This window comes from Cotesia glomerata, linkage group LG10 (assembly GCF_020080835.1).
Source record: "Cotesia glomerata isolate CgM1 linkage group LG10, MPM_Cglom_v2.3, whole genome shotgun sequence".
Classification (NCBI taxonomy): domain Eukaryota; kingdom Metazoa; phylum Arthropoda; class Insecta; order Hymenoptera; family Braconidae; genus Cotesia; species Cotesia glomerata.
Window position 1 is genome coordinate 5676963 of NC_058167.1, and position 21795 is coordinate 5698757.

At 29.6% G+C, this 21795-nt stretch overlaps 4 protein-coding genes across 8 annotated transcripts; 2 read left to right on the forward strand and 2 right to left on the reverse strand.

The window, feature by feature from the left end:
- Positions 1–1765: 1765 nt before the first annotated feature.
- On the reverse strand, positions 1766–5037 carry LOC123272559. Its single transcript, XM_044739433.1, has 7 exons — positions 4771–5037; positions 4256–4462; positions 3817–4165; positions 3379–3579; positions 2951–3287; positions 1983–2249; positions 1766–1885 (listed from the first exon to the last, which is right to left on the reverse strand). Exons 1-7 carry the CDS (start codon positions 4875–4877, stop codon positions 1812–1814), a joined length of 1542 nt encoding a protein of 513 aa, XP_044595368.1. The 5' UTR covers positions 4878–5037; the 3' UTR covers positions 1766–1811.
- A 283-nt stretch (positions 5038–5320) lies between these two features.
- On the forward strand, positions 5321–11031 carry LOC123272558. 4 transcript variants are annotated; one of them, XM_044739431.1, is made up of 9 exons: positions 5321–5797; positions 6747–6811; positions 7810–8049; positions 8145–8496; positions 8572–8775; positions 8961–9294; positions 9390–9671; positions 9967–10260; positions 10590–11031. In XM_044739431.1, exons 1-9 carry the CDS (start codon positions 5780–5782, stop codon positions 10775–10777), a joined length of 1977 nt encoding a protein of 658 aa, XP_044595366.1. In that variant the 5' UTR covers positions 5321–5779; the 3' UTR covers positions 10778–11031. The 4 variants fall into 4 exon arrangements, with proteins under 4 accessions (XP_044595366.1, XP_044595364.1, XP_044595365.1 ...); XM_044739430.1 differs by having other exon boundaries at positions 5323–5797; positions 6715–6811; positions 10590–11030; XM_044739429.1 differs by lacking the exon at positions 6747–6811.
- A 3453-nt stretch (positions 11032–14484) lies between these two features.
- LOC123272621 lies at positions 14485–16700 on the reverse strand. The gene is made up of 6 exons (XM_044739536.1): positions 16609–16700; positions 16109–16431; positions 15856–15897; positions 15320–15455; positions 15058–15238; positions 14485–14974 (listed from the first exon to the last, which is right to left on the reverse strand). Exons 2-6 carry the CDS (start codon positions 16126–16128, stop codon positions 14691–14693), a joined length of 663 nt encoding a protein of 220 aa, XP_044595471.1. The 5' UTR covers positions 16129–16431; positions 16609–16700; the 3' UTR covers positions 14485–14690.
- A 625-nt stretch (positions 16701–17325) lies between these two features.
- LOC123272620 lies at positions 17326–21584 on the forward strand. Of its 2 annotated transcripts, none has more exons than XM_044739535.1 (3): positions 17326–17520; positions 18729–18868; positions 19096–21584. In XM_044739535.1, the coding sequence occupies exon 3, from the start codon at positions 19123–19125 to the stop codon at positions 21448–21450; it is 2328 nt and encodes a 775-aa protein (XP_044595470.1). In that variant the 5' UTR covers positions 17326–17520; positions 18729–18868; positions 19096–19122; the 3' UTR covers positions 21451–21584. The 2 variants fall into 2 exon arrangements, with proteins under 2 accessions (XP_044595470.1, XP_044595469.1); XM_044739534.1 differs by lacking the exon at positions 17326–17520 and adding an exon at positions 18201–18375.
- The last annotated feature ends 211 nt before the right edge of the window (positions 21585–21795 follow it).

Genomic DNA, 21795 nt, shown 5'->3' on the forward strand with positions numbered 1-21795 from the left:
TGTTAATGAACTAAAGTATCTTGTCTGCAATTATTTTGTTATTTATTCACTTTTAATTTCCAACAAAACAGTATTGAAATTAAATGATCAATTTTTTGAGTTACAAAAATTATCAAGTTTTTTTCTACGATTATATGAAATATAAAGATTTTGATTGATAATTTAGTTTATTAATCTTAACCAAAGAGTATATGCGGCTTATTTAGGGTGCCATAACTTAGTCCTATTTATTACTTTCGTAAATGTGATGTTTTCATCGAAATAGAGTCTATGAAACGTTCGAAATCATGAATATGAGACTTTATGAATGTGATGTTTTAAAAAAAATAGATTTAAAAAACGTGATATTTTCAAAACGTATCCTGTTGCAAATGTAAGGTTTTCATTACATCGATTTTCATTAACGTGATACTTCAAATATGTGAGGTTTAGAAAAAAAATGGTTTAATAAATGTTACGTTTGAATATCGTACAATCTTCCTCATGTGAGGATTCATAAACGTGAGGTTTCATAAAAAAATCAAGCGACAATATCGACCGAAGATGAAAATAATTTCAGTTGGTACAATAGATTTCATATGATAAGAACTAAAAAATTTTCAAATAGACTTCCGGGCGGCAAATCACGTAGTCTAGTAAAAAAAAAAACAGAATTATAAATAAAATCCTATGTTAAATTTTGTTAATTATAGGAGAGGTTTATACTAATATAATATCATGATTTACTAAGTAAATGTTTTATTAAAATGACCAAAAAATAACGCTTAAATAATTATATTGAAAAAAACGAGACGGTAAATTGTTATTTTTTAAAAATTAATTTATATTTTTTAAAATATCATTGGTTTATAAAATACAAAGTCACGTTTTAACAATTAAGATTTTCAAAATATATACTTATTCTAATATTCCACTCCTGAAGAGCGTTAATTAGAGTACCTACATTAATTTTTTATAATAACATAGATAAATGAATAAAATATATGAAAAATTGGTCCACAGTCATCCCTGATAAATAAGAAAGAAAAATAATTAAAAAGATACCAGGTCTTGTTAATTTCTGACATTTTCATAAATATCAGCTAAATTCTGAGTTTTACTCGTCAAGACCTTTAATTTGAGTATCCACATTGATTTTCATACATTTTAGTCATATATATTTATATAATTATAAAAATATACGAAAAATTGGTGTGGGCACTCAAATTTAAGCTCTTGAAGAGTATAATTCCAGAATGAGTTTATATTTTGAAAAATATCATTAGTTTACAATATATCTGGCCATGTCTTAACAATTGACATTTTTAACATATAAGCTTATCCTAATATTCCACTCATCAAGAGCTTTAATTCGAGTACCCACATTAATTTTTCATATATTTTTTATAATTGTATATATCAATTAATAAAATAAATGAAAAATTGATATGGATACTCAAATGAAAGCTCTTGATGAGTGGAATATAAGGATAAATATATATTTTAAAAATGTTAATTGTTAAGAAATGGCTTTGTATTTTGTCAACTAATGATATTTTTAAAAATATAAGTTTATTTTGACGTTAAATTCATCAAGACCTTTCATTTCAGTGCCCACACCAATTTTTCATGTATATATATATATATATATATATATATATATATATATATATATATATATATATATATATATATATATATATATATATATTTGATACTAAGTCTACAACTTGATGGTTCTTCTGCGAAGAAGATCCGCAACATGACGCTCAACAGACCATTTTTCAGCACAAAACAAATATTTTTTACTATTTAAAATTATGGGTGCACCGCTATTCAAACTGAATATCTATTTCTTGGAAGACATCCATTGCAAGGTAGTATTCAGCTGGCTGTAGGACCATTTCTGCAAGTCATAATAAAATATTATCAATACTCGATCACTTCTATATCAGCTGTCTGTAAATAATTGATATTTTAAATTAATATAAATTAAGCATTACCTCCAAACATGATAATGTCTTCCTCATCGTCTCTTCTGAGATCCATATGCTCGATTTCAATTTCCAAATAAGTCGGCTTCAAAAACAAACTAGCATAAGCTAGAAAATTTGGCATATTTAATAGACCTTGTTCATATAAAAGCCAAGCGTTTTTAATGTCCTGGTCTCTTTTTACAGTGTTACTACGAGAATCTCGTACAATTGTTTCACCGCGAAACAATGACAAGATCTCTATGTGAGTTACAGCTTGTAAATCTCGCAGTTTTTCTGAAATAATTCAACATAATTATTTCTTTGTATAAATTTACTCTAAGAATGACAATTTAAAATTTTATAAACCAATATCTTACCGAAAAATATTTTTCAATCAATAAAAATAATTCAGTCTTTTTTTCAATAATTATATGTAAACGTTCATTTCTTATAACTTGGAAATAATTCTTTTTTTTTTTTGATGAAATTTAAGAAATTAAACTTTGACCAGTAAGGTATAAGCCCCAGTATCGGCTCATGTACCGTTACCTGCTCACTCCGTGTATTTGTATATCTATATTCACCAAAATAGACATACAAATGCATGGAATCCGCAGGTATTGATACATGAGCCAATACTGGGGCTCCTACCTTATATTAATCAAAATTTTGTGATAAAAACAATCTAAGACTTGCATTATTATTCGTGATTTTTATATTTAATTTTTTTAAATTATTCATACGATCTAACGATAAAAAAAAATAAATGCAGGTCTAAATTAATTAAAAGAAAAGGTACTTATTTTACTTTATTTTACTTATTTTACTTTATATTTGTTATTGAAATGTGTAGATTCATACAGTAGAATCCAAATTATATTGCGAAAAAATAACTATTTCAAGTTATAAACTAAAGCACGTTCGGATAGTAAAAAAAAATGACTTTATTTTTATTGCATCATATCATTTGTTTTTGAAAAATCATGTATTCATACCTGTAAATGTCCATATATTCGGATGAATTCCAAATCGCTGTTTATTCCGACGGTTGTTTGATTCCGAAAAGTTATTAGTCCGATTTTTTTCATTAAGTACGCTGTATCTACTTGGAGGTACTCGATTTATCCATTGACGTCTAAAATATCTGAGAAACGGTGTAAATATTTGGCGAATATCAACGGGTAAGTTCGCTTGTAACCAATGAAACGCTGGAATTATTTCATGATGAGGCAATAAAGCAAGAGCCATCACTTTTCGCATAATAATTTGTCCTGGCAACCACTGCTTACTTAGTTCCAATAATTTGAATTCTTTAAATTTTTTCATCACTGCCTATCAAAAAAAAAATTATTTTAAAGAATAGAGAATGATTTGTAACTAGATAATTATTTTTATAATATGAATAATTAAGTGTTTGACTGACTTGGCAGTAATGAAAAAAGCAGCCGACATGTTTAGCTTGCGGATACACTGAGCGAATAGAATTTGGTAACGAGGTTTCAAAATCAGTCATGATTACATCAGGTTGAAAGTGCGAAGCAAATTCTCCCTTGAAGTGCGTTAATCCTGCTGTATAAGCTGATGTGGACTTAGCAGTCATGATCATGCAGCATACCGGTACAGCCTAAAACATAAAAAATTGATACTTTAAATCATAGAACTGATAGATTAAGAAGTTACGCATTAAATTACAGCTCAGGAAATCGCAAAATTACATTGATGCATAATAATATACAAAAAGTAAATTTGATATGACTGATCAATTTTATGGTTAGTGAAGAATATTTAAATAACTTATTGTTATACACGACTGTTTCAAAACTTTTTACCAAATTTAATTAATAATTTATGAAATATTTACCGTATCATATACTAATCCCGTGATCATGAAAATTTGAAAAATTTTCGGTTTTTTTGGTTTTATTTTGTAAGTTGCGTCCATAAACAAGCTCTTTGGATTTATTAATGTCAAAAAATTTGGATCGCCGATAATAGTAATAGATGATGTATCAGCAGCCTGAACAGTTTGCACCCTTAATCTACCATTGTTGTAACAGATTAAATGTTGCCATTCGGGCTGTTGCAGTAATCTCCCATAATCAATCAAATTTCTCGGCTGCTCAGGGTGCTGTGGAGTCACTTGTGAACGCCATCGCTGCATAACTTGTTGCATTTTAGTCCACGTTAATGTTACTGCAGCCTCAGAATGCCTGCAATTATAAATTTAATGCTATCAGAAAATCGATACATTATTATTACTATAAATAATATAAAATTATGGTCAAACTTTAAGATCTTACAGAAGACACTGAGTATCATAGGCTAATCTGAATGATTGAAACGGTCGATCAGTCGCAGCTTTATACAAAACCTTTTGAAACTGATGCTGACACGATAACAGTGGATTTTTGGCATGGTTATGGTCTTTCGAAAGAAATGGTACACCATCAACTAATTTCCCTATGGCAGGACACTTATTCACTGTACGGCTATGACATCTGACGTAGCTATATGAACAAAAAACGAGAGTTGCATTAATAATTATTTATGATTTGTACTTCTTGTTATCGGCATGTACTCCTCATGATTAATAACGCATAATGAAATGTAGCACTAAGAATAGAAAACTGTCAAATTTTAATTGGAGTTAAAGTCTTAAGAATAAAAATTTACTTCTAATCATTGAACTATTTAAGTATATAAAAGTACATAAATTATTATAAAAATTTACAAAATTGCTCCAATTTTTACTTTTTCTGTGTATAGAATTTTAAAAATAACGTATACTTAAAATAACGTAGGTATAGATACGTACTTTTTATCATCATTTGAACGGTATGTATAATACGAATATCCATCGTGAACTTTGTCAGGTAGTTTGATTAACATTCTACTACCTTGTCTTAAAGCACTTGGCGGCATTTAGAAATATTTAATATTAACTTTACACTACAGGTAATTTTTAATAATATACTCGTATATAAACACTGTATACTGGTGAGTATCATGAAAACAAAAGCAATGGCAACTAGAATTGGATTGAAATTTCAGGCACTGAGAGGTTTCGCATTCGACCGTTCAAGCTGTGTGGTGGCGTGGCTGTGTTTATTACATTGTTCCCAATATTCCCAATGTGTTAATGAATTTCGGTAACATGGGGTTCAAATATTCAAGCTGCATTTACTCAGGAACTTTCTCTGGATATATGCGATAAATTTATTTATAGTAGACTATTTAAAAATTTACAATACTTTTTTTTTAATATAATTTGAATATGCTCAGTAGTAGGACAAATACCATATTTATTTTCTTGTGGACGTCCATCGCACTCCAAACACCTTTTTAATCATTTACGTTAATGTGTTTGTGCAACGTTATAAGCTAGTAAAGCAACATCGACAATTTTTTTTCGTAAATCATTTGTTTGTAAGGGTTGCATTCTCAGCCTTCGTTGATCAACATAAAACGATGCTTTTGAATTACCGCTGTTTTAATATGGCTGCTGCGCTTGCGCTTATCACATAATTGAAGACAGCAGAAAGTGGGGGGGGGGGAGTAAAAAATACGACGGTAGTGCTGCGAACTGGCTGCGGGTTAATTTCATCGTCGAAGTCAAACACTGTCCGACACCAGTACCAGTCAGTCGCTGGACAATCCGCGTTTAAATTATTTGTCGTGGGATCGACGAGGACGAGTCTACATTAGTATTTTTAAAATTGTTTTGTGCTCAGAAATCTCAGACAAATGGATGCCCAGATGAGAAGATCGGCAATTCGATCAAGACCTGACAGGATATTTGATGGCTACGGGTATTATTACGGGAGATGGGCCAGTTATGGGAGGTAAGCTTAAAAATTTTTTCTTACTCCAAATAGTTCTAAAATATCTGGATAAAATATTAGAAAAAAATTAGAATAAGTATATTTGAAATTATTATGGCCCTCAGTTTTAACTATAATTTATTTATTATTTAATTACTAGGAGTAGCACAAATAATTAATTGCAAAATAATCACGTATGTTCTTGGAACAGCTCTTGAATGTAAAAAAAGCAGTCGAGGGATAAATTCTAGCAATTTTTTTTGTTCTTTTTTGAACAAAAAAAATTTGGTTGAATTTCTCCCTTAACCCCCTTCTCCTTTTTCATATTTCAGAGCTGTTCCAAGAACATACCAGATTATTTCGCAATTATTTTTTTGTTAAATAACTACATAGTTTTATTTCCACACGTTTCAACTATACTTTTTTTTTTTTTTTTTAATCAGTTTCAGAAATAGATCGAAAAATGTTTTAAGAATAATCGCGTATGTACTTGGTATAGCTCTGCTATCTAAAAAAAAAAGGCGATCGAGGGAGTAATTCGACTTGTATTTTTTTCTTTTACTAAAGATTCCTAAAATTAATATTAAAAAAAATCAAGAGTAGAATACTTAATATTTACATTACAAATAGTTTCTTAGTAACTTAGTATCTAGAAACAGAAGGAAACATTTTCTGCGAATAATCGCGTATATAAATACTTGGTACTGTTCGGGAACGTATGAAATACGATCTCTAGCAGGAAATTCTACTAAAATTTATTTTTGTTTCTTATTTTTTTATTGTAAGTAGTGGAATCGATAATGGATACGTAAAAAATCTCGGTCAGAATAATTTGAAATTATTTATGTACATAGTTTCGAGTTATTTTATTACCACTAATGGACTGTGAAATAAATATCTAAAGAATATTGAAGAATTATTTGCAATATATTTATAAGCACTATTTTGAATGGCCAATATTACAATGCAGTCCGCCAGCCTGGATTTGCAATGTATTTTTTCGGAAGGCATTGCAATACATAGCCTTATGTATAAGTGAGTATATGACATATATTTAATGTTTTAGAATCACGCCTCAATCCATTCATTTCAAGCTTTTTATTTGTTCTACGGTTTGGTATGGTAAAATCCCCAGTATCCGTTCAATTACCCGTACCTACTCACTCCATCTATTTGTATATCTATCTCATTTGTACATATTTGTATATGTATCTCTATATTCACAAATATAGAGATACAAATGCATGGAGTGAGCAGGTGCTGGTACCTGAGCAGCACCGGGGCTCTTAACTGATATGTTTCTTTTTTTTTTTTTAATTTTTCTTACTTGCACTGATAAAAGGATTTCTATAGATTTAAAAACATTTCTTTATAATTAACAAAACATTTATTAGAGACCACTTATTAGCATTAAACAAATATTTGTTACTATTTAAAATGATTTTTTTGTATTTAAGAAACGAGCATCAGATTTATGAAATAGTATTAAAAAATCATTTTAAATCGTAAAAAATATTTTTATGCTAAAAAATGCTCTGTAATAAATTACTTGTTAACAATTAAGAAATCTTTTTAGATCCTAAGAAATTCTTCTTTCTGTGTGCGTTCATACTCTAATTATCTTTGTTTGGCAATCGCTTGGCATTTTACACTTTTTTTTTCTTTATTTGCATTGTGTAATTTCCATGCTTATACTTCGCACGTCCACAAAGTATCCGTTCATTTATTGGCTGTTTCATGGTGGATATTATGTGCAAAATCATCGATTTATAACCCAATGCTTCAATGAAATTTAAATCTAATAAGTTTTATTAATTTGATTTTGGTTCATTATTTTAGTTATAGCTCCAATGAATGCAATTTATATTCTGCTATCAAAAGAAATTTAGATATTTTATTTTGTGCAAAATTCTTTTGTAAATTTAATGGTAACTCTGTACTGAAAATATAATTTTACATTTTATTTGTTATGTAATATCTGAACTTCAAGCATGATACTTATTTTTAACATTAATTTTATTTTCTTTCTCTAGGTTATTGATCTGCTCCAAACGAAATGCCCTGAATTGTAACGCTCAAGGCTTTATCGATTTAGAGGGAAATTTTCAATATGTCACCAAGAATGGCATTTCTTCTGCAGATCCAATAAATCCGCACTGTCATCAGCGTAATGAAAACATTTCTGAGGAAGCAATGTTTTTTCAACAATTACACGCTGTAGTTGTACATTCTTATTTATCCTACTCTGCTATTTACCATGAATTGAAAGACTTGTAAGATTTATTTTTAATTTTTTTTACATTGTAAAATTCGATTTTTTTAAAGTTATGTTTTTGCATTTTAGTGGTGTATTAATTTCATGTTTTAGGTATCCAAGCGCTTCTAAAGCAAACTCTTTGCCAGCTGTTGTGCTGCGTATGCGACAATGGAGAGCGGGTCGAAAATTCCCGTGCGTAACTGGTGGTCTGGAGACAATTTTTGATTTGGTTGAAAACGACCCTAACTGGAAAAAAATTAAATGCTTCGATAATCGTTTTATGACCTTTAAATCCATTAATCACAAAGCTGCAGTTCGAGGGATAGTCTTCGGTGATGTCGAGTTCACCGCTTCAATTGATGCAGCTCTCCATCAAACAGTGTTTGTTGAAGAGGCTCCAATTACGATCAGTGGACTGAAAGAATCTCGTCTAATAATTGCAACTGTGCCACACAAAAATTACGTAAGGAATCACCTAACTGAAAAAAAATTGTCTCTATATTTTACTTATCTATGAAATTTTATATTCTATTTATAGGCTTTTCCAGTGGCGTGGGCAATTATTGTGGATGATTCTAAATCAGAGAGTTACTGTGAGCTCCTTAGGGGTGGAATTTCACAGATTCTTGGGAACGTCCAGCCGGAAACTATTTACTACGATTTTGGAGCGGAAATGTTCCGTGCCCTAACTGTGCAATATCCAGCCTCCAGGGTCAGAGGCACATTCGACGCTTACTGTAATGTAAGTTTTCATTTTATGGTATTGTTATGCTGTTGATCAGTTTCACTTATATAATTCTGCAATATTTTACTGCAAAATTTTGGTTAATGTAGTCAAATAATTTTTATGTCATACGATATTGATCGTAAATTGTACATTTATACGAGTTATGACATTTTCGTTTTTTTTTTTTTTTTTTATGTCAGTTACTTTACACAAATGTGTCCAACACGGTACAGCTTCGCGGAGAAAACAAAGAAGATGCTGTGCGAATTTTTTTAAAACTTATCATTCTCTCCTTGCTACCACCGGAGAAAATCGTCGAAACTTTTTACGGCATTGTGCAGAATCTCAGTGAACCCCTCTTTGCTATTTTTAGAACTGCTTTGCAATATTATGTGGCAGAGTGGCTCAACAAGGTCGGTGTCAGTAACCTATCGTTCTATCATGATCTGACCGCACTTGCGAATTGTTCGAAGCTCCACTGTACACGATTAAAAAATATTTCTGGCGGGACTCCCGACTTTTGGAATTTCTTAGGTATATATATTATTTATTATAATTCGTAGTATCATAAGCTAACTATTTATATTTATAATTATATAATTTAACTCGATGTTTAACTTTTGTTACAGGATCAACGATCACCATTCAAAACCACAGTTCAAAAGACTTCGAAAAATTGAAGTCGAAGAAGTCTATTTCAAACGGAACATCTCGTGTTGGAATGTTGATCGACGTAGAAAAAATTAAAAAACTTCAGTCGAAGTTAATAACTGAAGAAATTACATCCCTTGAATTTTTGAGCCAATCTGTCTCGGCTGTGGAGCGCCATGTTGCTGATCTTATTTTTCAGAATCCGCCTCCAAAGAAAAACCACCAAATTGTCGAATTGGTACCGATTCATCACAAATTATGTGAGTACAATTGGTTTATTTTCATCCTAAGGACATTCATTCGCTACACTACAGTCTAATGAGAGCTAAATTTTGAGGAAATTTATTCAAACGCGAAAAATTTTCAATATATATTAAAAATAATTAGATAATTGAGAAAATTTTATAAATTTATACAAAAAATTTTTTAAGTTAAAGGTCTTGACGAGTAAAACTCAGAATTGAGCTTATATTTATAAAAATGTCAGAAGTTAACAAGACCTGGTATCTTTTTAATTACTGGACTTTTTAATTATATTTTTTTTTTATTCTTCAGGGATGACTGTAGACCAAATACGCGCTTTGGAATCAAATGGTCCTGAGGTCTTACTCGGACAGCATCTTCCAGAAGACGCCAGGGCTGATGCTGATGAAGTCAATCTAGAAGATGAAGTCGATGCCGAGTTTGATGGTAATGATGGTGGCCCACAAGGGGAAATGTTAGTCGGAGAGCCCGTTGTCCTAGACGCCGGAACTGATACCCGGGAAGCTGAACTGGACGAAGAAAATGGATTGGAAGTCCCAGTCGTCGAGAATTTTGGCATCGCAGCTGGTGGTCGATATTACAAAGGTAAGAATACTTTCTTTTAATAAATTCTAAGTTCACTTGATGGGCGTTCAATCGCGAGACTTAATAATAGATTAAAATTTTCATTTTTCAGTTTCGATAAGTTTTATAATTAAATAACTTTTTCTAAAAATTCGAAAACTCGTTATCGATCGTTTTGAAAACTTATTAACGATTACAAGTTTAATTCTTAACATACAGTCTTATGGCGCATCCGATTTTTTTATCATTTAAAATTATTAATTTTTATTATAAGCTGAAGCGTTAACATGCATATTTAAATAGAACGTGCAATTGCTCTATTTATTGATCTTTTTTAACTGTGATTTCAGTAACAAATTTGTGTCTGATCTGTGGACTAAATGATTTGCCTCCGGATGTCATCTACAATCCCTGTCGGCATTGTATAATTTACCAGGAATGCCAGAGGCAGTTTGTGGACCGAGTTATTACAAACGGAGAGATCTTCAAATGTGCGTACTGCAGAGCAGACGTACTGACAGTTGATCTAATCATTTAATATTACCCCTTACTATTTCTTTTATAAAATAAAAAAAAAAATGCATGCTATGTTTTTTGTATTTCTATTCAATAGAAGAAAATCATTTTCGGTAACTATTTGTTTTTAAATGTTTACTGATTATTCAGCTATATCTATATAAATCTACCTTTAATCTATATATGTTCAGTGTTAATAGATATAAAAAAATGTTAGTTGTTAAGATATAGCTTTATAGATAGATAAGAGTTTTATTTGTATCACTCATAAGTGTTTTACAAAGATTTATAATACATGTTATAATTATTACTTACTTAATACATTTTTACGCTCCAATTCAGACTCTCTCTTCTTTTTTTTTTCTCCACATTTTTTATTTTCCTTATAATGAACTTGGTTAGTTTAAAAAGAAGCTGACGGCTGAGTTTTGTAGTATTGATATCAAGCACGTCAACACGTTTACGTCTAGTTTAATCCGAACAAAAACAGTTTCACTGTAAAAAAATCGCGCCAAGTCCACGTTCATAAGACTATTAAGAGAAAAAAAAATTTTTTTTTTCTTCACAAAAAGATATAAAATAAAAAAATTGAAAAATCCAAGTAACCGATATGATTGTATACGATTTTCGAAAATTAAAAAAAATTTTGTTGTAAATTTAAAAATTAAAAAAATTTTTGAACGTACTTGGTGTGCGTCATTGTGTATTTCAATTTTTTGAAAGTCCTAGTAAATAAATTTTACGAATTTCATTAAAAGTAAAATATTTTGCAACCACGCACACCAAGAACGTTCCAAATTTTTTTTTTTTTTAATTTTTAAATTTACAACAAAATTTTTTAATTTTCGAAAATCGTATACAATCATATCGGTTACTTGGATTTTTCAATTTTTATTTTATATCTTTTGTGAAGAAAAAAAATTTTTTTCTCTTAATAGTCTTATGAACGTGGACTTGGCGCGATTTTTTTACAGTGAAACTGTTTTTGTTCGGATTTTAGTATTTTTGTAATTATAATAAAAATTTACAATTGGTACCAACTTAAGTATCGCGTTGGCTGCATTTTTTATAGCAAACTATCCCTTTGAAGCTACAGTTTATGTAAAAATAATTCAAGCGCACCCTGGCGGATGTAGATGCAAGCCTTGAAATGTCTTTTTTCAACTGTAGTTTCCCATCTATTGGAGGATTACCATGTATTCTCGAATTATTTAGTCTGTGGCATGTCACTTTTTACATCGAAAAAAGTCAGGATCTAAATTTTTGCGTTGCTATAGTTTGTGCTGATTAAATTTAATAATTTCAAGCAGATTAATTGTTATGATCGACTATTATTAATTAATGTCAGTAAAATAAAGTATGAATTACTGTTATAATATACAATTTAGAAAAAAAAAGTACCGTAGAATTAAATAAAATTTGCAACCTCAAAATATCGTCCTGCTTACAGTAAACACAGTCGGTAGTCTGGCGCTCCGTTTACAACGGATTTGAACGGAACTTGGCGCCAGATTCTACCGAATCTGTGGATAAGTCTTCTTATAATTGTTGTTTATTATTACTTATATTAATTAGTTTTATACTTATAATTAATATAATTATATTGATCGATGGAAAACCATGCCGTTATTGGTGCAAAATTGGAAGAAATTCATTTTACTGCTGTCCTGAGAGGCGACCAGATGACCCGCAAGTTGAAAAAAATAAATTTCAATCTTGGCCTATTTTAAAATCAAATGTACCTTTAATTAGAATATCCACATTGATTTTCATACAATTTATTTATTGATATTTATGTATATAATTATAAAAAATATATGAAAAATTAATGTGGGTACTCGAATTAAAGCTCTTGATGAGTGGAATATTAGGATAAGCTTATATGTTAAAAATGTCAATTGTTAAGACATGGCCAGATATATTGTAAACTAATGATATTTTTCAAAATATAAACTCATTCTGGAATTATACTCTTCAAGAGCTTAAATTTGAGTGCCCACACCAATTTTTCGTATATTTTTATAATTATATAAATATATATGACTAAAATGTATGAAAATCAATGTGGATACTCAAATTAAAGGTCTTGACGAGTAAAACTCAGAATTTAGCTGATATTTATGAAAATGTCAGAAATTAACAAGACCTGGTATCTTTTTAATTATTTTTCTTTCTTATATATCAGGGATGACTGTGGACCAATTTTTCATATATTTTATTCATTTATCTATGTTATTATAAAAAATTAATGTAGGTACTCTAATTAACGCTCTTCAGGAGTGGAATATTAGGATAAGTATATATTTTGAAAATCTTAATTGTTAAAACGTGACTTTGTATTTTATAAACCAATGATATTTTAAAAAATATAAATTAATTTTTAAAAAATAACAATTTACCGTCTCGTTTTTTTCAATATAATTATTTAAGCGTTGTTTTTTGGTCATTTTAATAAAACATTTACTTAGTAAATCATGATATAATATTAGTATAAACCTCTCCTATAATTAACAAAATTTAACATAGGATTTTATTTATAATTCTGTTTTTTTTTACTAGACTACGTGATTTGCCGCCCGGAAGTCTATTTGAAAATTTTTTAGTTCTTATCATATGAAATCTATTGTACCAACTGAAATTATTTTCATCTTCGGTCGATATTGTCGCTTGATTTTTTTATGAAACCTCACGTTTATGAATCCTCACATGAGGAAGATTGTACGATATTCAAACGTAACATTTATTAAACCATTTTTTTTCTAAACCTCACATATTTGAAGTATCACGTTAATGAAAATCGATGTAATGAAAACCTTACATTTGCAACAGGATACGTTTTGAAAATATCACGTTTTTTAAATCTATTTTTTTTAAAACATCACATTCATAAAGTCTCATATTTATGATTTCGAACGTTTCATAGACTCTATTTCGATGAAAACATCACATTTACGAAAGTAATAAATAGGACTAAGTTATGGCACCCCTTATTTATATAAAATTTTATTAATGCAACTAGATATTGTACGAAAAATAAAGATTAATTTATTAATATTACCATTTTAGGAACATTTAATTTTCGCAGGAAAGGTACAAATTTTGAATTAAACATTTTTTTAATTACAAAAAATGTTAAGATTTTTCTTATTATAAAATCTTTAGAATTAACTATTAAACAACTTTACATGTGAATTTTTTAAAATTATTCATATTTTCTTCTAACCAAATTCTATTTAGTAACAACAGTCAATACTTAAAAGAGCTAAAATTGTTTGGGTTTGCTTTCATCAAAAAAGTCAGCTAATCAAAGTCTTAAGGTGCAATTTTATGCTGACGCTTGACGCTGGCTTAGAGCGTCAAATAAGCTTAAATTGTATATTGTTTCGACTGGAGCGCCATCTTAAATTAATGCAGCGTCAGTCAAAACTAAACATTGTTTACCCTGATAGCCATCTTGTCTACAAGTTAACTTTAAATTGTAGTCCAACTTATGTACAATCTACGGCCGCAAATTGACTTCAAGTTCACTCAATATTTTGGATTGCAAGACTTGACGCCAACTTGTGGAAAAGTTTGAGACAACATTTGTGAATATCACAGATTTGAGGAATTTGTCTGTTTTACCTATCGATCGGTAACATGCCGACAGTTTTAAAGACTCAGTCGGTAAATAAATTAAGCACTCAAATTTAAAAATTTGTGTTGTAGATGAAAAATAAAAAATCATGATTATTTTTAAAGAAATTTTTTTTTATTACAAACAACTCACAGAATACACAGTATTTTTTCATTTAAAAACATATTAAAACTTGCTTAAATAGTGCAGAACATAATATTGTAATACAAAATTGGTAACTATTAATAACTATTAATTTTGAATCTTTTGAAAATAATTTGTTAAATTTAAAATAAATTAAAAACTAATCATTATAAACTTAGTGTGAATTTTCCTCATCCACCATTTCACTTTCATTTTGATTTGTATTTGCATCACGGTTATCATCATCTTCATCCAATAAATCTTCATCATTTCTTAGAGTCCATTCTCTTAGGAAATGTTCCTCTTCATCTGTTACAGATTTTTCTGGTTGTGAGTTCTCGCCTTGACTATGATTTTTCTTCTGAGCCAGGACTCTAGAATTAGCAGCATTCAACGCTGCAGCAACGGCTCTTTTAAAGGCTGGAAATGTCATATTCGGATACATTCCTCGCAAAACAGCTGAAATAAAAATAAATTAAGATTATTATCTTTTGAAAAAATAACTAATTAAGAATAAGCAGGAAATACAAACAGTTACTTACAACACAAATCATGAGTAATACGATGTTTAGCCAAAAGTAGTTTTTTTGTCTTCTGTCCTTTCTTTCCCATCCACATAACATTAGTCAATAACTCATCTGTCATTAAACGATTCTTTTGTAGAATATCTCTGGTGTTATCTTTCGGGTTAGTGCGCATGTTATAAAATGATAAGTATTTTTTCTATAATTGAAAAGAAACTCGGTCAGTATTTAAGTTAGGTTTGAAAAGTAAATTATTAAAAAAATTTAATTTGCTGTTAACCATTTCAGCAACTTGTTCATCTGATGATTCATTATATTTCAGAATATCCGCATGAGTTTTGAATGGGAGATAATTTGGTCGATGAAATGAGTCGTCATTGGAAGTCTGTAAAACTTTAATTGTAGCTTCTAATGTGCTGCGAATAAAAAAAAATATTAATGGTTAAATTGTCATTATAATTAGGGTAATGTGGGTATTACAATCACGACATGCTAAAGGAACGGATTGATAAAAAAAGTTAGGGAAGAGGAAAGTTATTTAATGAAGGTGATGTTGAAGATTACACGTAAGTCAAACTAACTACAAGTATAAAAACAAAAGTTAATTCCCTGTGAGAAATACTGTGCAAGTTTAAGTGGTTGAACAGTGCTACTTATTTAAGTAAAAGCATTTTCTATAAATATTGAAAAATTATCAGAATAAATTACAGAATTGATAACTTTCATCAGTACGAATATCGATACTTTAATTTATTTGTAGTTTATTTCAAAACGATACGAATAAATAGCTGCCGTTTTATATTCTATCATACTTACTTAAGACGTTGTGCCATCGCATCCACTTTCTGACTTTGACTCCTAAAACACCAAATAAATCAGAATGGGCATTAATTATATATTGTGATGATTCCGAGCTACATGAGGAAAGTCATTATCTCTCCGGCAACATTTAAAACAGAAGCATTTGAAGATTAATTACGTACAATAACCTAACGTATTCAAGACCATTAAGGTTTTATAAACCGCTCACTTTACTTGTATATTCATGCAACTTCATAATTTTACTTACGTCAATTTATTATCCACCATTTGGAAACCTTCTTTTAAAAGTCTCAAAATTTCAGGCCCTTCCTTCGATTGTATTACAACTGGTGTACGGCCAGATTTTACGATTGCCGGTGGTTGAGATGAAGCTGTTGAGTGGTTTTTGGTAACAGGTAGAATCAATGGTTGAAGCGGTAGCCTTTGTTGTTGTATTTGAGAGCTTAGGTCAGGAGTCGTTGGACGAGATCTAATAGAAACTGGAGTCAATGATTGAGATGGTAGTCCCAATTGTTGCTGTGTAGCCAGGCTGAGTTCAGGAGTTGTTGATCTTGATTGTGCATTTTGTTGCTTTCGTAGAAAATATAAAATATTAGTACAACGATAAAATATTGTATTGTCATAATGTAAATGCCATCACTTCAGAAAGGCAGAAAGAAAAATTTAGCTTATCTGTAGTGAAAACAAAATTTATGGAAATAGCTTAAAAATAGTGGGCGATACACAAGATTAAATTCAATTATTTACCTATTTTTTTCGATAAGCGTCAATGAAATAGCGATATAATTAAACGATCGGACTGTTGTCTGCTAATTTTCAATTCGGGATTGTAAATACTATGGAGAAATGATTATTAATGCTTATATTGAAGAATCGTGAATTATACAAGGATCTGAACATCATCAACTGGAGCCAGTCATAACAAACAACTAGCGATGATACTGTATTTAAAAAGGATAAACTCGTTAAACTTTTTCTCTCTCTGATACATGCATAATAATTAACTGTGATAATAGATGAAATTAGCTTTTAAAACCTTGAAACGTCGACATAATAATGAAACAACTTCCCCAAAAATGAAAATCAACATAAACAAAGAAAAGGTTATCTTTCAATTAGTTGAAACATGTGTTACAGCTATGTACTCACCAAAAATCATCAATTTATCGACAATAATAAAACGTGTGGTTGTTTTTTTTTCTAGGATGCTAGAAACTTATTTATACTTACATAAATGGATATGTAATTCTTAATAATTAACAGTATATAAATATTTGCATATGCCACTGACGAATACTTTATCTTATTACGAAACAGCAATTAATTGACAGATGTTACTGAACGTTGGTGAATTTCTCCAAATTTAACCTGCACAATAAAAATAGCTGCAATCCAATAATGGGTTGTCAAATTTGTAAATGGGTCGTTGCCAATGCCACCATGAGACTGATGATGACATTTTCAGCTACTGAAAAATGATATTGAGAGTAAATAATAATGTTTATTCAATATTGATTAAATCGAAAATAGCAACATTAATGAATAAACTGAATTTCCAAAAAAGCTTGCAAACAAAAACATATTGAAATAAATCAACACAAATTCTCATTCACCTAAAACAGCAAGAAAATAACAAAATACCTATATGTTAAAAAAATCGTAAGTTAAAAATATAAATATTTTTTATCCATAAACCTAAAGAAATTATATCACAACCTAGCATAACTTATTTTTGGGATTAATTAACAATAATGCAGACTCAATCAAATTATTTCAAATTATAAAGTTTTGGTAAATTTCATGCAATAGTAATTTTTTTTTTTTTTAAGTTGCGGATAAATGCCGCTGACATACATTAATTTTTAAAGTAACAAAAGAAAATTAAAATATTAAATATTAATCCATTTTTTTTAAATACAATATTCAAACAATGACACTCATTATTATATTTTATTTTAAAAAATATTAACCTTGTTATTCAACTAAAAATAAAAAACTAACCTTTCGACCTGACTGTGACATTGTTAAGCTTGTATTATATTTTTATCCACTTTTTAACATCTGTAAAATATTATCTTATATTATAATCAATGCTATTGTTAAAAATTGCAAAAGAAAAATACTCACCCAAGTTGTTAAATATAAACAATTTACTATGTAAAATTACGGATCCTTGCAATAGGTTTTTTATTACAATCTATAGCAAATACATGGAATAACAAAGAAAGAATGGTCTAGACCTTTCTTATTTTTAGTGCGCAAGCTTAGTATCCGCCATGTTTTTCGGACTGTCTTTACATCTGTGAGCAGTGTATGTGTATGTGTGCTTAGCCTCACTTATACATTCACACATAACAACAAGTGTTTCGATTATGAGTGCCAATTGAAAATTCACAAGATTTACATAAATGATAATAAATTAATGATATAAACTAGCTGAAATTACTTTTGAACGCGTGTTTTACAAGATTCTTGATACTTGTAATAGAAAAAATTTCAACACAAAAATAAAACGTAAGTTCACAAATATAACCTATATCAAACAATTGAACCAAAACTTAATTTTTAAATAATTATAAAATTCAAGTAAAAGCTTTTTGAATTTCTTGAAGAAATTAAAATTCGTGAAATTATCTTATCAAATTAACTTTTATTGATAGTACTACGTACTCCATTAGTTACAACTAATTGTCAGATTATTCTGTTGATCCGCATTATTCTATTAAATTACCACTCCAAATTTTTTATTCATCATTTATCAGTTTATTTGTAAACTTGTTATTTAATAGTAAATGCATTTTGTACTTTCAATAAAACAGATAAATTAGATTGAAGGATAAATTGACTTATAATATTTTATATTTCAGGAGTAACAATCTGAGGATAACGGAGTGTTAGACCGTTTTAGCCTTATTTCTAAGACAGCATTTTCTAAGCTTAGTACTATCATCAAAGTATTCGTCATTAACTTGAAGAAAATGCCTTAAATCAAGTTCGACACTTAATTGTAAGTATTTTTATTCAAAAATTATGTCTGCTGCACTCACTATTACAATATTTTGCATTTGACTTAATTGTCAATACGTATCTCTTGCTGCTATACAATATAACTTTTTGTAATATCCAATGCAAACAATTTTTTTTATTATAACATTGACATTTTAAATATTATACTTTTATTTATTTTGAGAAAACAAATATAATAATCTAAAATCGGTTTTTTCTTTGTTCTAGGTCAAAACTTTTTTGAAGAAATCAACGATGGATCCTAATAAATTTCATCCCGATTGCCGTCCAGGCTCGCGAAAACCTTGGGATTTACTTTCAGACAACCACAGAAGAAAAATTAAGAAAAAATATTATGATTCGTTCGATGCTACCTTGCATTGTAATGAACTTAGCTCTATGAATAGTAATGCAGTTTGTCACAGTATTAATAACAGTACATCGTGTAAAGTGCTGGTGTTGGATAAAAATGTAAGTGAAAGCCAGATAAGAGAAGAAAACTCATCTATTATCCAAGAAGAAAATGTGACTGAGAAGCCGATTGAAGAAAGAAGCTTATCTGAAATGCAAGAGACAAATAATGATAGTTTCGCAAAAGATGATAGAGAATCATCATTACGATTATTGAAATTACCAAGCAATTTCAATGATAAAGTTGGAAATAAAATTATTTATATGCAAGGATTATTTACGTCTGCTGCTCCTGACGAAAGTTGTTCAACATTAGATACGAATAACATCGCAGAGCAAGAAGAGCCGACAAATATTGAATCATTTGCACAAACATTAAAAGCGCATCTGGCGAAATGTTTTGTTGAAAATAAGCTGAACCAAGTGCAAAGTAATGCTGTATTAAAGGTTGTAAGACTTCACCCATCACTACGATTCTTGCCTCAAGATTGTCGGTCTCTATTAAAAACTCCGCGCGATAAAATTACAGTGAAAGAAGTCGCTCCGGGAGAATATTTACATCTTAGCTTGGAAAAAATGCTACAATCTATTTTAAATCGAGTACGATTTGAATCAATACCTGACAAATTATTGATTGATTTCAGTACAGATGGTGCAGAATTAAATAAAGAAACTACCTTATGGCCTATTCAATTTCGTGTTGTTAATTTGGAGGAATATGATAAGCCTGAGCTTCTTGGTATTTATCAAGGCGACAAGAAGCCACAGTCTTTTACTGACTTCTTCGCGGATTTTGTTAGAGAGGTGGATAATATTATAATGAAAGGAGGCATAGAATATAAACAAAAAAAAATTCCTATTGAACTTAGATGTTTTATTGCTGATGCTCCGGCTCGGGCTTCAGTACTTAATCATCGCGGTCATACGGCAAAAATTCCCTGCTCAAAGTGTCATGTCGAAGGATCTCAATACGGTGGATCTAATCGGTTTCCTGGTATAAACTATAAGCCTAGAACTGATGCTGATTATAGAGCGTTGAAAGATGTAGACCACCATGAAGGAAAATCGGCTCTGCATGATCTGCCAATAGATCTTGTACATCAAGTATCTTTTGACTATATGCACTTAGTGTGTTTAGGCGTAATGAAGAAAACTATTGAATCGGTAGTGTTCGGGAAGTGTAAACTCAAGAAACTACCAGGTTTTAAAGTGAAGCTGCTTTCAAATCGATTAATAACTCTTCAACTGTACTGTCCAAGAGAATTCGCTCGAATACCTCGAGAGTTGGATAAATTGGTTAATTTTAAAGCCACAGAGTTTCGTCAGCTGCTTCTATATACTTTTATAGTTGTATTTCGCGGACTAATTACTGCTGAACAGTATGATCACTTCCTGTTGCTTCACTCTTCCGTGCGGATTTTATTAAATAATTCATCTACCCCAAAAGATGTGGACTTTGCAGAAGAATCATTAAAAACTTATGTGATTAAGGCTGAAGATATTCACGGCTTGCAGTTCCTGACTTATAACACTCATGGTATATTACATCTTCCTGCGGACTATAGATTATACGGATCTCTGGATTCTGTTTCTGCATTTACATATGAAAATAAAATGCCCGTTTATCGTGGTTTTGTAAGAAAACCAGATAAACCGCTTCAACAAATTTATAAGAGAGTTAATGAGGAAGCACAATTTTCTGCTGTCACAGAAAATGATACCAAAATTTTTAAAGCTTCCGGCATTCATAATTGTGGTCCGATTACTAGCGTATTTGAAAATTTATCAATTCAGTATGAAAATGTACAAACTCCAACTTTTTTCTTTTCTATTCAAAATAATGATAATACAATAATTACCAAACAAGGTAGAATTGGTATTATAAGAAACATCATTTTTTGCAATAATAATTACTATTTTGTTTTACATTTATTTGAGACGTTACAATCATTTTACACAATTTCAAATCAGCCGTCTACTAAATTTGGAGTTTATCTATGTACTGAACTCAATGATACTCGACCTGTCATTATTACATATAGTGAAATACAAAGCAAATGTTATAGAGTTCCATTGTGGGTAAACAAGCAATTTGTAGATCATACTGTTAATGATGAACAGTTGAATAATGCATTCGTTTCTATTACTTTATCTTGTACTATTCTGAATTGATATATAGAGTTAATTCCATAATTCTAGATATAACCATTTATAAAATAATGTCTCTCAGTGTTACAATATTTTTATTTTAATAATTAGAGATAAATATAATATATATTAGAGAAAAAAGATGCTATTTTTATAATGTATTAAATGTATAATTGTAATCACAGTTGTGACAGCAAAATAAAAAATTTATAGACATAAAAATTTATTATTTTTAAGTTCTCGAATGTACAAAATTGTATTTATAAATTTATTTTAATAATAAATATTTTAAGCTACAAAATTAACATGATTTTTCAATTTTTTTTAATCTAGAAATATTTCAGAGATAAAATATTTACATACTATTCA

Excerpts from the sequence above, each read along its gene's own strand:
- LOC123272559 (XM_044739433.1), bottom strand. The coding sequence starts at position 4,877 with ATGCCGCCAAGTGCTTTAAGACAAGGTAGTAGAATGTTAATCAAACTA. Across the intron at positions 4,463-4,770 it reads CGTTCAAATGATGATAAAAA|CTACGTCAGATGTCATAGCC; the intron begins GTACGTATCTAT and ends TTGTTCATATAG. Across the intron at positions 2,250-2,950 it reads GAATATATGGACATTTACAG|AAAAACTGCGAGATTTACAA; the intron begins GTATGAATACAT and ends GAATTATTTCAG.
- LOC123272558 (XM_044739429.1), top strand. The coding sequence starts at position 5,700 with ATGGATGCCCAGATGAGAAGATCGGCAATTCGATCAAGACCTGACAGG. Across the intron at positions 8,050-8,144 it reads TACCATGAATTGAAAGACTT|GTATCCAAGCGCTTCTAAAG; the intron begins GTAAGATTTATT and ends TTCATGTTTTAG. Across the intron at positions 9,672-9,966 it reads ACCGATTCATCACAAATTAT|GGATGACTGTAGACCAAATA; the intron begins GTGAGTACAATT and ends TTTATTCTTCAG.
- LOC123272621 (XM_044739536.1), bottom strand. The coding sequence starts at position 16,128 with ATGGTGGATAATAAATTGAC. Across the intron at positions 15,456-15,855 it reads GCGATGGCACAACGTCTTAA|CACATTAGAAGCTACAATTA; the intron begins GTAAGTATGATA and ends TTTTATTCGCAG. Across the intron at positions 14,975-15,057 it reads TATTACTCATGATTTGTGTT|CTGTTTTGCGAGGAATGTAT; the intron begins GTAAGTAACTGT and ends TTTTTATTTCAG.
- LOC123272620 (XM_044739535.1), top strand. The coding sequence starts at position 19,123 with ATGGATCCTAATAAATTTCATCCCGATTGCCGTCCAGGCTCGCGAAAA.